Source organism: Lynx canadensis, chromosome A1, assembly GCF_007474595.2.
Source record: "Lynx canadensis isolate LIC74 chromosome A1, mLynCan4.pri.v2, whole genome shotgun sequence".
NCBI lineage: Eukaryota > Metazoa > Chordata > Mammalia > Carnivora > Felidae > Lynx > Lynx canadensis.
The window spans coordinates 122,090,209-122,104,261 of record NC_044303.2 but is presented as its reverse complement, the minus strand read 5'-3'; the positions used below and the strand labels follow the sequence as shown (position 1 = coordinate 122,104,261).

Genomic DNA, 14,053 nt, shown 5'->3' with positions numbered 1-14,053 from the left:
AACCTTTTTCCTGTCATTTGTATCTTCCATAAATGATTTCCTTTTTATTTGTGTATTTTAAAAATCAGAGTGGTTTTAAGTTAACACAAAAACCTCAGTCTACCCAAAACTATAAAACTGATTTTAAACTCATATAATCTCATACCCTGAAATACATCCACTGTTACAAGTTTGTTGTATGGAAACTCTTCCATCTACCCCCCTCAGATTCATTGGCTGTCAGCCTTGGCTCTACCTATTGGTCATCTAGGGGACTTTTAAAACCCAGTACTTGAGTTCCACTTCACAGGCGTTCTGACTTAACAGCTCAGTGGTCAGACCCAGACATCAGTTTTTAATAAGAGACCTCATTTGATTCTGATGTGCAGCCAGGAATGAGAACTACAGGATGCAATTCCGAAAGGTGATTCAGAAGCCAATTTGTTACTAAATTACAGTGTCATTAGTAATCACTACCGCCATCTGTTGGCGGGAGGCAGAACTGACACCAGTTAGCTAATTTGTATAGCTTTGTCCATATCTATGAAAGGCCATGTTTCAAAGTTCTTTGTACACTTCTACATCTTTTTAGTGTCACGACTTCTCAGATGTAATTTTGAACTCTAAGATTCTCGAAGCAAATATCAAATTTATATTTATCTTCTGGGTTCTGTATATTCTGCAGTAATAAATGACAGGTATTGTTGATCTTTGGTCATTGAAGATTCCATATTTATGCTAATCATGGATAGGAGAAACTGTGTGGACACATTTTAGAAATACTTTTATCAATAGCAGTTGAAAAACAAAACAAAAACAATTTTGCGATTAATCCTTCCCAAACTAACCAAGAAATTAAACCACTGCCTCTCCCCATCCCATTCTCTTCCCCACCTATAGGTGTTAATTGAAATTTTCCCCTACTGGGATATTTTAAGATGTCTCCTTTCTTCCTGTGGAATTACACAATGTGAAACATCAAGGGAAATAACAGGAAAGGCAGTGAACAGGGAAACATGCTTTGAGAAATAGCAATGTTGGCAGAAAATGGAAGTGTCTGGGAGGAAAAAAAAAAAAAGATAAAACTGGAAGAATTACAGGCTGCTGCATGGACTGGTAATTAGATAGTGAGTTTATCTTCTGAGGGAAAGATATTTTTCGTGTCTTTTCCACAGAGAGGCCAAAAGAAGTCAAAGACACCAAGAGCATGAAATTGTTCATCTGCCATAAAAACCATCTTTGATGCATTGGATTTAAAAAATATATAATAATTCCTCAGGCAGTTTTTATGGATTGTGTGTTGTTCTTATAGCTGGCGGTAGAAGATAAGTCTTGCATGTGTATAAAAGTATTTATAAAATATATATGTGTGTATGTATATATATGAGTGTATATCTATGAGTGTGTGTGTGTATACATACATACATATACTCTCTAATTCTAAACCTCTCTATGAACAGGAATTCTTTGCTGCCTATTGTGCACATTAACACTGGGTTAATTTTCTCTATCCTAAATTTAGACATTGTGTCTGAAGGATTTCCTTAGGAGCTTGGTTTCTCATCCTCAGAACTGTTGATATTTTGGGCCAGATCATTATTTCTCGCTGGGGACTAGTCTGTACCTTGTAGGGCAGTTAGCATCATTCTTGGCCTCTGCCCACTAGATGCTGGTAGCATACACCCAGTCGCGACAACCAAAAATATCTCCAGACTTGTTAAAAGGCAAAATTCTCCCCAGTTAAGAACCACTGATTTAGAGGATGCTATGCCCCTGCTTTTGGGAGGTGAGTTTTCACGTCCTTAAAAACAGTTCACCTAATTCCCCAATCTACATTAGAGGCCCTATTTTTTTTTTTTACTGAAGCAGTATTTTTTTCCTCTCTTGAAACAATATACATCTCTTTATAGCATTAGTGGCAGTTGGAACAATATATCTACCTTGAGACCTTAATGCCTTTTTTCTCTATTAGACTTTAAGTGCCACAAATAATCTGTTTTGTTCACTCTGTACACGTACAACCTAGAGCAGTGATTGGCACTTAATAAATGTTTGTCAAATGAAAGAATATAATTCTCAAATATTTAAGAACGTGAAGCACAAAGCCTGACTTGGTCCAAAGGGGTTTTTCCTCTAAGGCTTATTTCAATCTACATGACAAAGCCAGTAAAAGAAATCAGGGACATATTGAGGCTGTTGAAGGGTGTGATCGGGAAATCTAAAAATTATATTATTTGGATAGGATTCCCTGGGGTTTTGGCGGATTGCTATTGAGTGGCAGTTTCATTCTGGAAACAACAACTCTGATATGTCACTGTTAGCCAGAGCCAACCCATCGCTCTCGCTTTTTGAACTCCATCCACCATTGGTCCATGGAGGAAACAAGTTTTTTGACCAGGGTGAGGCTTAATGCTTCATTAGTTCTCTGAAAGAACATGCCTCAGGACCAGGAAAGATGTGCCTGTGGAAAATAAACCTCAGTGCAGACAGCACAAGAGACCTTTAAATGCTTCTTTTCATGTTTTTTTGTAAAATGGAATTAAGATGCATATTTTTTAAAATGAAAAATGACTGGCATTCTTCCCACTGAAAATGGGAAGTAATTTAATTTGTTAGTGGTTTATTTTATTTGACAGTCTTTGTACATACTCGATTTGGTTTGTTACACTGAATTACCCTTTAATAATGGGCACACATAATGCCAGACTCTGCCCCCCAGGTTGGTTTGATAATTGGATGAACGACCATATTGTTCCAAGGTTTTCATGACAATGTGGACAGAAGCTATTTGGAAAACTCCTAACCAGAAAAGCCTTAAGCTGTTTTTTTTGTTTTTTTTCCGATGAAGTTAATTGCTACCGAGTGAACAGTCATTCCACTACCCAATTTTCCTGAGCAATGCTGAGTTCTGTAATCATGGCTGAATTCCCTGAGTGGATAGAAGGGATGCCTAAACCCCATAGCCAATAGAAAAAGTCTGAAAATCTTCCCCAGGCAATCTCTCAGAATGAACCATTTTCCACAAATGGAAGTTAATGGTAAAAATTCTAAGAATAGCAACCATAAAGGCAGAAGCGAGACTGCCAAGTTCAAGGGCAGCTTCACAGCTTAATAACTGTACATCCTTGAGCAAGCATTATGATCTCCTTTGCTTCAGCATCCACATCTGGGAAATGGGAACAGTATCAGTACCAACCTCTTAAGATCATTGTGAAGATTCAATAAATGCTATGCCTAAAGTGCTTAGCACAATTCTGGCCAAAGTAGGTTCTCTGTAATTTTTTTTCTTATTAGATCGCATATATCAGGCACTGTGCTAAGTTTTCTCAACAACAACAAAAAAAGCTACTGAGAGAGTTGCTCTCTCTAACATCATGGAAGGGAGCACTGACAGGGCAAAAGGTAAAGTAACAAGCCGGAGGCCAGATGGCTAGAAAATGGCCTGCCCAAGATTCAAATCCAGTTTGGTTTTAAAAATTTTCTTACACCATGCAACTTCAGATTTTGTGTTTGTGTACCCCCCAGAAGTTTGAAAACTAATGTTCTTTTCTGAACATTTCTAAATAGATGAGAAAGCATTTTCCATCGTAATGGTAAATAGTTCCAAAAGATGATTTCAGGAGTATTTTGAACATAGGCAGTTTAAAATAAAACTTTTACATCACCTTTTTAATGCATCCCCTGGAATTTAAATACCATCTTAAGCTGAATACCCACTAATATCCATTAAAAGAGTATGTGAATTGAGGCACCTGGGTGGCTCAGTCGGATGAGCTTCCGACTTCCGCTCAGGTCATGATCTCACTGTCTGTGAGTTCGAGCCCACGTAGGGCTCTGTGCTGACAGCTCAGACCCTGGAGCCTGCTGTGGATTCTGTGTCTCCCTCTCTCTCTAACCCTCCCCTGCTCATGCTCTGTTTCTCTCTGTCTCAAAAATAAAATAAAACATTAAAAAAAATTTTTTAATAAAAAAAAGATCATGTGAACTTCTTTTTTTTTTTCAACGTTTTATTTATTTTGGGGACAGAGAGAGACAGAGCATGAACGGGGGAGGGGCAGAGAGAGAGGGAGACACAGAATCGGAAACAGGCTCCAGGCTCCGAGCCATCAGCCCAGAGCCCGACGCGGGGCTCGAACTCACGGACCGTGAGATCGTGACCTGGCTGAAGTCGGACGCTTAACCGACTGCGCCACCCAGGCGCCCCATAGAGCATGTGAACTTCTTAAAAAGTCAGAACTTTATATTCTTTTTCTTCTTGAAACATATATATTCATTTAACTCCCCCCAAATAAATGTTAAAAACTTTCTTTGATCATTTCTGAACAAAAATAGATTCCTAGCCCCACCCCATCTGTGTATGACTGTAAGGGTTTAAAATTCTCGTGGATATAATCATTGCTAACATTATTACTAGAACACAGTTGACCTGAACAACATAAATATAAAATTCTGACAAATAATGATTAAACATAAGTAGTAAAACTTTATTAGAAATTCATATTGTATCGAGCTGGGGGTGGTGGCATTTGTGGGGCATTGATTAACGGCATCATCCAATTACCCCTCCCAGAAGTGTTTATAACCTTGGATAGTGCACCATCATAAGATTGAAGATGGGTTAATGAATGTCTTTTGTGTTTTTCTTTCACAAAGAGGAGAAGGAGAACTTAGGCTGTGGGAATCTCCTGGGATGATTTTGTTTCAGAAAGGAAAATATGTGGAGGCTAGTGATAGGGGAATGGTTGCCTTTTAAAACCGTTCCATATAGTTCTTGGGAAGCCATTACATACTCCTGTTTTTTGAAGATGGCCACTCTGCCACAAAGCTGTGTTGCTTTGGAATAAGGATACTTACAGGAGGACCCAATGGCTCTCCCTTTTTGAAGATGACCTACTCTCTTCCTTGACAATGAAGTCTTGGTTCTCTTTAGCTATTGGCTTTATCCTTGACTTAAAATAGTTGTCATTGGAGAGTCACGAAGGGTTTTTCATTAAGAAAGCCCAGAGAAGGGCATGGTGGCAATCTTCAAGTGATGCTGGAATTTGTAACTTCCTAGCTTCTGCATTTTCTTAACTGTGTATTGCTTCTAGATGGGATAGTATAACCACCCTAGATCCTCCATTCAGCCTTATACCTAGAGCACCAAGGTCATGGTTTCTTTGCACCAAGAAGGAGGTAGACAGCTCTCATCTGTTTCTTTTCTATGTTAAACAGACATGGTTTCAGCTTCCCAAAAGGGCTTGTTAGGAACAAAAAGAAAGGGTAGGAAGTTGTGTGTTAATCTGTCTCCACTAAGCTTCCTAAGGAGCTTCCTCTGTGTGGTAAGTGCTTAGCATGTAATAAATGCTCAATACATGTCCTTTTTTTAATGTTTTATTTTTTATTTGAGATAGAGAGAGAGAGAGAGAGGCAGGGGAGGGGGCAGAGAGATACAGAATCTGAAGCAGGCTCCAGGCTCAAGCTGTCAGCACAGAGCCCAATGCAAGGCTCAAACTCCCAAACTGTGAGATCATGACCTGAGCCAAAGTCAGATGCTTAACCAACTGAGCCCCCAGGTGCCCCTGAATATGTGTTTATTGAAGGTTTTATCTGGGGCCAATATGTGTTCATAACATTTCTACATGTACTTCTTAACTGATGATATGGAGACCTCCTAACCCATGATGTTAATATAGCCTATCAGTCCCAATATAAAGTAATCTCAACTATTGGACAGAGGTGGAAGCATCTGTCACACATTGACAAGGAGATATGGATAAATCCAAGCATGGATTTAAATGGACAGAGATTTTTCAAAAGGCTCCATAATGTCAATCATGTTAATTGTACTTAACAACCAAGGGTATTCAAATGTTGGTCTACCAAACTCAAACATATTTGACCCAAGGTTACTGAACAGCTGAATCCATTCACATCCTTCTACATATGACCTTCTCTCCCTCTTTCTTCTCCATGACTCCATCTTCTTTCTGTTCTTTAGCTCCTATCAGGCCATCTCTCTCTCTCAGCCTTGCCTTGAATCTGTCAACTTGCTGGGGCCTGGAGGTTGCCATGGTAAACACAGCTGTTGTTTTTTCTCTGTGAAGAGTCGGTGCATGAAGACACTTGAGTCCCTCAACCTCTAGCCTCTTCCCGCTGTGCATTTCACAGATGTCGTTTCAAGTGGGGGCTTCAGGGGCTTCAGGATTCTGCACAGCTTTCCTTGTGTATCTCTGAGGGGGTGCTTTGTGACCAATGGCACCTGCTTAGGTGCTCTGGAAGATTGTGAAGAATCGCCCTGCATGGTCACCAATAAGCCAAATGACAGCAACATTCATTTTGTTAGTAAATGGCTTCTGGGAACTGAAAGATGATCTTGTATTTCCAAGAGGAAAGGCAGGAAAGATAATTAGAAAATAGCCGGGGCAGGAAGACTGAAGGAAGGGTGGGGGAGAGACAGAAAGGAGTGGTGACAGACAAAGCAAGCAAAGGGGTTGCTGAACCAGAAGGGGAGTCTGTATTGGACAGCTATCCCTGCTCCCTGAATCCTCCCTGTCCTCACAGTCACATCTGTCCATCCACATGCTCACTACTGAGCCAACATCTGCTGCTGTTCGCTTACAAACCACTGCAGCACAAAGATTCCTTGCTGTTCCTCCTATACTGTAAGCACAAGCCACTCTCAGGTGCTCCAACCTTTGTACTTGTTCTTTCCCTCCTCCAGGAATGCTCTTCTCCAGACAGCCATAAGGCTCCCTCCCTCACTGCATTCAGATCTCCCCTCAAAAGTCATTCCCTGAGAGACATCTTCCAGAATCACCCCACCTCAAGTAGAAGCCCATCCACTGTCTACCCCCTTACCCAGTTCAGGTTTTCTTCATGTCTGGTACAGAGTAGGGACTTCAGTATTGTTGAGTGAATAAATCACGGACACCCTCCCCCAGAAACGCATGGAATCATACAGTTGCACACATGTTCTTTGCTCTCTTCCTCCTGAGCTTTTGCGTGTGCTGGTCCCTCTGACTAGAGCACCCCTGACTCTGCCTGATCGAGTCCTACAAACCCTTTGTACCCTGCCTGCTTTCATAGCCCTCTCCTTTCGAGGTCTCCGTTGACCTCCCTAGGTGGACACATAACCCATTTGGCCAACACAGCCTGGGCAGTGCCCACCGACCTCCGTCACAGCACAGATGCCCTGCACTGAAATGTCTCTTCACTTGTCTCTTTCCCACACACCCCAGTGGGCTCTTCCAGGGCCTACAATAGAGAGCCACCAAGGGCTTAGACTCCAGAGTCAAAAGTGCCACATGTGTGTACCAACTGTGTGACTTACACAAATTACTTAACCTTTCTGCCCTCAGTCCCCTCATCTGTGCAAAAGGGATCATATCTACCAACATAAATCACAGGATATTGATGAGAATTCTCTGATAAATTGCTGGAGTGTTTATATTTTTCTTTTTTTTTTTAATTCACTTATTGTCAAGCTAGCTAACAGTGTAGCCTTGTAATTGCTGAAGTGTTTAAAACATCCTAAGCTGTTAGCTGGGGAAGAGGATAGTGAGTGGAGGGTGTCCTGTTTGAGGTGGGCTGGGCATGGAGGGCCTCCCTCAGGGGGGATAACTGAACAGAGACCTCACTGCTGAGAGAGAGGCAGTGGTGTGGTTCTCTAGGCTCCTTACATCCCACTAACATTACAGATGAGATCTATTTCTATAAGCTTTATGGCAGGTTAGACTCTGAGACCCCTCTCTTGGGACCTGAGATGTTATCATCTGATTTTCTAACATGATGCTGGTGGTCTTGCCCACTGGGCTAGTGTGTTCATCCTTTGGAATCAGGCTCAGCACAATGAGCTGTAACTGAATCAAGGTCCAGAAGGAATATGAGGCACCTGAGGGAGGGACATGACCAAAACCCAGTAGTGCACTGCAGAACCACCTTTGAGGGCCAAGGACTCTCTTCTCATTGCAGGCACAATGCAGCACTGGCCTTGTCTCACAGTTGATTCTAGCCTTGTCAACCACAGCCAACATTGCTCAGAAAAGAGGCTTTGAACTACAAACTAAAGGTCCTGGCTTGGTCCTGGGTTTTTGTCCAATTCTGGTCCTGTCATTTGGCAAGAAGGGGCCTCTGGTCCTGTGGAGAACAGTTCAGGCACATGGTATGGGGAAGGGGCAGAGGAAGCTCTGGGATGAGAGATAGAAAGCTGGGTGACCATGGACAATGTACATCTGCTGATTTTAGGTACTGCCTGGGCCAGTCATTTTCAAACTTTCCTTCTCCACAGAAATATTTATTTAAGCTGATATAAATGAGAATCCAACGTACTACCAAGAGCAATGATGAGGGTAAAGCCTTGACAACCACAGCTTGCTATTAAATTCCCCATCCCGATCACACACACACACACACACACACACACACACACCACACGCACAGACACACACACACAATGGCCCCTTCCAAGATTCATTGTTCCATGATTCAGTGTCACATCTCTATAGCACAGAGTCCTTCCAAAATATTAGGCTGAACCGGAGGCAATAACTGAGATTTGAGATTTGGACTGCAAAAATGGGCAAGATCACATTTCACACTAATAGTTTCATCTGCACCATTGTGCTCACTCAGGAACCAAATAGCCTCGGTTCAGCTCCTCAATGTACTGTATGTGTGCCATTGGACAGGATACTTCACCTCCTTGATCCTCCCCTGTAAAATGGACAAGCAGAATAGTCTTCCCCAGTTCTCTGCCCAAAGAAGTCAGAAGGCTGAATGAAGCAGAGCCTGGCGTTGGGGGCTGGTGAGCTCTGACACAGTGCTTGGCCAATAGCACAGAAGCCCTCCATCGTGTCTTACAGAGAAAGCCCTAATGAGGTCCTGTGGGCCCAACTCAGAGAACATGTCCTATTCTTCTCCCTGCCTGGCCTTGACGGGAGTATATAGCCAGTGCAGTTGGAAAACACAGTCCCAACAAGGCTTCCCAATCAGTCTCCCGTCCATTTGAACCAGACCCCCCACTCGTCCTTCCTGTGAGGGGCATCACTAGGCAGTGGTCAGTCTTGACCTGGACATGAGAATGGTGCTGGCATACCATGAATGACATTCCTTCCCTCTGCCTTATCTAGGTAAGGCATTAGAAGGCTTCCCTCCCCAGAATACCTACGGCAGAGCCTTCCTATTAAGTGGTACATTCATGGAATATGTCAGCCTGAATTAGCAGGCAGGCCCATCACGTTAAGCTGACGCTCTGGGCTGGCAGTTCCCACTTTGTAATGCCTCTTGATCCTGGCCGTCACGCTCCCCTCCTTGTCACCACAGCCACGGGAAGCCTCCGCCGACAATGCACAGTAATGAGGAGGCTCAGGGAAGAGTTTAGGAGGAGCCACAGAAGTCCTTGCAGATTCCATTTCTTCTGAGGCCCTGGGGGAGCCCGCTTTGAGCTCTGCTACCTCTGGGAGGGGGCCGGTGGGGAGGCAGAGGATGCGCAGGTAGCACTCAAAAGCTCCAGGTGGGGCGTTCCTTTATGACAGACTACAAAAGCATGGCATGTGTTTTTGGAAGTACACGGAATAGTCACTCCTATTCAAATACCAGGTACACCTACATCACCTAACTGAGGTTTGTAGAGGCAGCTCAACTACAAAACTCTGACTACTGCTACCGTTATTATTATCAGTAATAGTGTTGATTCCATAATTCTCCTGGCAGCTTATTCGTGTCACTTACAGAGCATTTATTACTTCCTGCCATGTATGATATTTGCATGTGGTGTGATACATTGGAAGGAGCACTAGGTATGCAGTCAGGTAGGCTCTGGTATTAAATTCTGACAATGCCTCATAGCTCATAGCTGGGCAACCCTGGGCCACTGACTTAGCCTCTCTGAGCCTGAGCTTTCTCTTCGTATTCATACTCACACCACAACCTATTTCACAGAGCTGTTGAAAGAATTACCATAAATAGCATCCGCAGAATGATTGACACAGAGGAGTAAATGCCCAATAAATACTTTCAGGTAGAGTTCCCAAGAACAGAGTCACTTTTTTTTTATCCATTACAAAGTCTTAATTCAGATGCACCCTTAACTGGTGTTGGATGGTATATCCCCTTCCTTTCCAAAACTTACCTCATTTGCCCTCTAACTTGTTCTCCCATGTACATCAAGAATCATCTAATCGAACTTTATCATACCACAATCATTGGAAATCTTTTTAGTTCTGCCCATTTCTCTAAGGATAATGGCAAAAATTTTGGGGGTGGGGGCTTGCCTGTGACCTACCCTATAACTTCATCTCTTACCATGGTTCCCATCACTCTCTCTCTGTCTTAACCACATTGACCTATTGACCCTTCATTTTGCTTTTACCCCCACCCTAGGACCTTTGCACATGCTCTTGTCCCTGACTGGAACATTCTTTCCTCCCCTCCTGGCCTAGTAAACCTGTTCTCATCCTTCACAGTCATCCATCCAATACTTCTTCAGCAACAGCTCTCCAGGCCTCCCTGACCATGTTAAATCCTCTTTTGCATGATATCATCTATTTGGGGGCACTTACGACATTTGTTGTGACATGACTTCCTATCTCCCTCCTCCGTCTAGCCCTGCTCTACGAAGGCAGGAAGTGTCTGGTTTGGTTCACTGGTTGGATTCTCTAGGACATTGTATGGAGCCCAGTAGATGTTGCTCAAAGAACAAGAAGGCAGGTGAACCAGAGAGCATGTTATCTCCACAGATCCCAGTGACCTTTCCTGATAACTAGGGCACAGTGGGTCTTATTGGTTTTCCAAATAGTATGGCCCAGAGCTCAGGAGGGCCAAGTTAATCACCCATGGTCACACAGCCTTTCACTCTGTGGTCAGTCTGTGATGAGAACCAAGGTCTTCGAGTTATCTCCCTTCCTGAGCTTATGCTCTAAAACCATCATCCATAATTGGCATAGAGAGCACATGAAGGCTTGCCTTCCCCTCCCTGGTCTGGTGTTCAGAGGATCCCCACCACATCCTACATCCACATCTCAAGCCAACTCTGTTTTCCAGGGTGTCTAGCACCAGAGCTGTATAGGACTCTGAGTTCTCTGAATTGTTTATTTATTTAAATTATTTAATTTAAAATCTCCTTCAGAGGTGATCTGAACTCCCTTCAAGACTGAACTGGGAGAATTATGTTTTGTCAAAGGTTATACCTTTGAAGTGAGTACACTTCACAAAATGTAACCTTTGTTCCTGCCCTCTTCCCCTCACCCCTTGGGTTGAAACAAATTCAGAAGTTGAAGCCTTAATCAACTACCTGGTAGCAAATTAGTCAGCAAGTTAGCTCAGCTGCAAGAGGTGACTTCCTCATAAAGGAAATTTTGGTCCTTTTTTTTTCTTCTTTCTCTTAAAGGACAACATCTGTGTTTTGTGTTTGTTTTGTTTCGTTTTTAGTCTGTCCCCGGCAGGCATTGCTGTTCTTCTTCACCTTCTCAGGAACCAGTTCACCCAGGAGTTGTCAGAAGTGCCCTTGAACTCACAGAGAGAGTCAGGGGGTGCGCCTGGGTGGCTCAGTTGGTTAGGCATCCAACTTGGACTCACGTCATGATCTCATCGTTTGTGGGTTTGGGCTCCGCGACATGCTCTGTGCTGACAGCTCGGAGCCTGGAGCCTGTTTCAGATTCTGTGTCTCCCTCTTTCTCTGCCCTTCCCCTGCTCATGCTTGCTTGTTCGCTCTCTCTCTCAAAAATAAATAAACTTAAAAAAAAGAAAAAGAATCAGAAGAGTCTGGGTCTTCTTGTTCATATTGCCTGGAAGACCTTCATGTGTGGGAAATGATTTAACTGCCTGATTCTTTGACCTGTGGAGAAGAAAACATTTTCCTACATATTCTTATTCACTCTTTCAACAAATAATCACTGAGGACCCTTTAGATATCAGTAAGCTGACCATATAGTTTATTGTCCAAATGAGGATAGTTTTGGTGTGAAAGTGGACACTACCTGGTTCGTACACCGGGTAGTAAATATAAACCAAGATTTTCCCAGGTAAAACAAGTTGTCAATGAGTGCCATGTATGATCATGGCTGAATTTTAGAATTAACTATTAGAATCTTGGGTGATTATATATTTTCACAAAATGCCCTTAAAGATTGGGGGAAAAAGCCAGGATGGGGTCTAGACCTCCAAAGCCATGAAGTATATATATGTAGGTCAAAGTTGAACTACATATTCTAAAATTTTCCCACAACTTCCTTTTCCAAGTACATTTCATGTTTAAAACAAACAGGCAGCTTGGAACAACAGCTCTGGAAGCTAATGCCTGATCAGTAGCTTCTAAGCGCACTTTCTCTAAGATGAGGCCCTCCTAGAAGGTCCAGGGAAAATGCAAGAATCTATAAAGTATGAAATTGCCCATGAAGGCTAAGTGATGATGACATCTTTTGAGAAAGAAGTAAAACTAAAAATAGCAGAGGGAAAAATAAAATTAAAAAAAAAAAACAACTAAAAGAAACTGAGGAAACAGGAATATGTGATTTATCAGTCTGCTTCTCTAACTTCAAGCTTTTTAAATGTGATTATGATTTTGTGTTGTGATGATGAAGGACATAAACATGCGGACGTTTTCCCTAGTGAAGAACTTGGTTCTGAAGTGATTGTTTCTCTTGCATCCCAGGTGCCTGTTCTGAGACCCATGGACCTGATGGTGGAGGCCACCCCGCGAAGAGTATTCGCCAATGCACACACGTATCACATCAACTCCATATCAGTCACAGCGACTATGAAACCTACATGTCAGCTGATGACCTGAGGATTAACCTTTGGAACTTTGAATAACCAATCAAAGTTTTAGTATCCTTTCCTTGGGGTAATAACCAGTTGGCTTGAATCATATGTATTCAGGTATGAGCAGGCTTGGGAGGAAATAGAAGAGATAGGAGCAGTCACAACCACAGACTCCTAGCACTTGTGGAGAAAGAACTAGGCTCTTTTAAATTACATTGGCTCCATCTTTCATCGTAACAAAGTTAGAGAAGTATTGAATTACTAAAATAGTGGTCCAGGACTAGCTCTGGATAGGAAGTCTGAATCACTTCCTTATGCAGAGGCATTGTGTGTCGTGAATTAAAATCAGTTGTGACTTTATCAACTCTAAGATAAGACCCTAGATTCAGTTAAGATTCCTTTCTCTTGTTAAAGGATCTATAAATGGCCTATAATGGACAGCGTGGACCACAGGTACACATGAGATGGTTTTTCATCGTATCATAATAGTGGAATAATACTGGCTGCCACTTATTGCATTCCAGCACTGCGATAGGAACTTATGCATAGAATCTCATTGTTTAAAGTATTATTTATTTGTTTTGAGGGAGAAAACATGTGCAAGCAGGGAAGGAGCAGGGGGAGGGAGAGAGAGTGTCCCAAGCAGGATCAACACTGTCAGTGAAGAGCTCAACGCAGGGCTAGAATCCATGAACTGTGAGGTCATGACCTGAGCCGAAATCAAGAGTTAGATGCTCACTAACTGAGCCACCCAAATGTCCCACGTAGAATCTCATTTTGAGAAGTACACATATCATAATATTACAGCTTGATGAATTTCACCCACACACACCTGTTTAACCAGCATCCGGATCAAGAGACACAAACTTACTAGCATTCCTCAAGTCCCCAACACACTTCCTTCTAGTCTGCATACACCGAAACCCTAATGTAAGGTTTCTTTCTTATATCAAAGAAACCCTAATGTAGTATTACTATCTCCTCTGTTAGCTAAAATCCACAGATATCAAGAAGATGTTGAATGAATGTCTGAGCCAACATTCTTACTCCATTATGATGACCCGCTCTTTAATATATGGTTGGTCATATTATTCACTACCTGCCCTGTGGTCTGTGCCACCACAAACCTGACTGTTCACTTGAATTTCCATTCCGCTCATGGTTTCTCAACCCAGGAAGCTGAGCAGCTGACCTAGAAGTCAGTATGGATTCTTTTCTCTCCCTTACCAGCCTCCATGCCCCAGCCCAATCTGTCTATGATGGCTGCCTATGCTTCCTCTGAAATATATCTCTATCAACTCATTTCTTTCCATTCTGCCCTCCTACCCTATGG

The 14,053-nt window shown here is 42.6% G+C and overlaps 1 protein-coding gene across 1 annotated transcript in view; it reads left to right on the top strand.

Annotated features, from left to right (window-relative positions):
- PPP2R2B (protein phosphatase 2 regulatory subunit Bbeta) overlaps positions 1–14,053 on the top strand; it is a 278,982-nt gene that overhangs the window by 207,841 nt on the left and 57,088 nt on the right. The window contains 3 exon segments of the mRNA XM_032593136.1: positions 12,611–12,704; positions 12,707–12,766; positions 12,769–12,786. Coding sequence (XP_032449027.1) covers positions 12,611–12,704; positions 12,707–12,766; positions 12,769–12,786 — 172 coding nt within the window.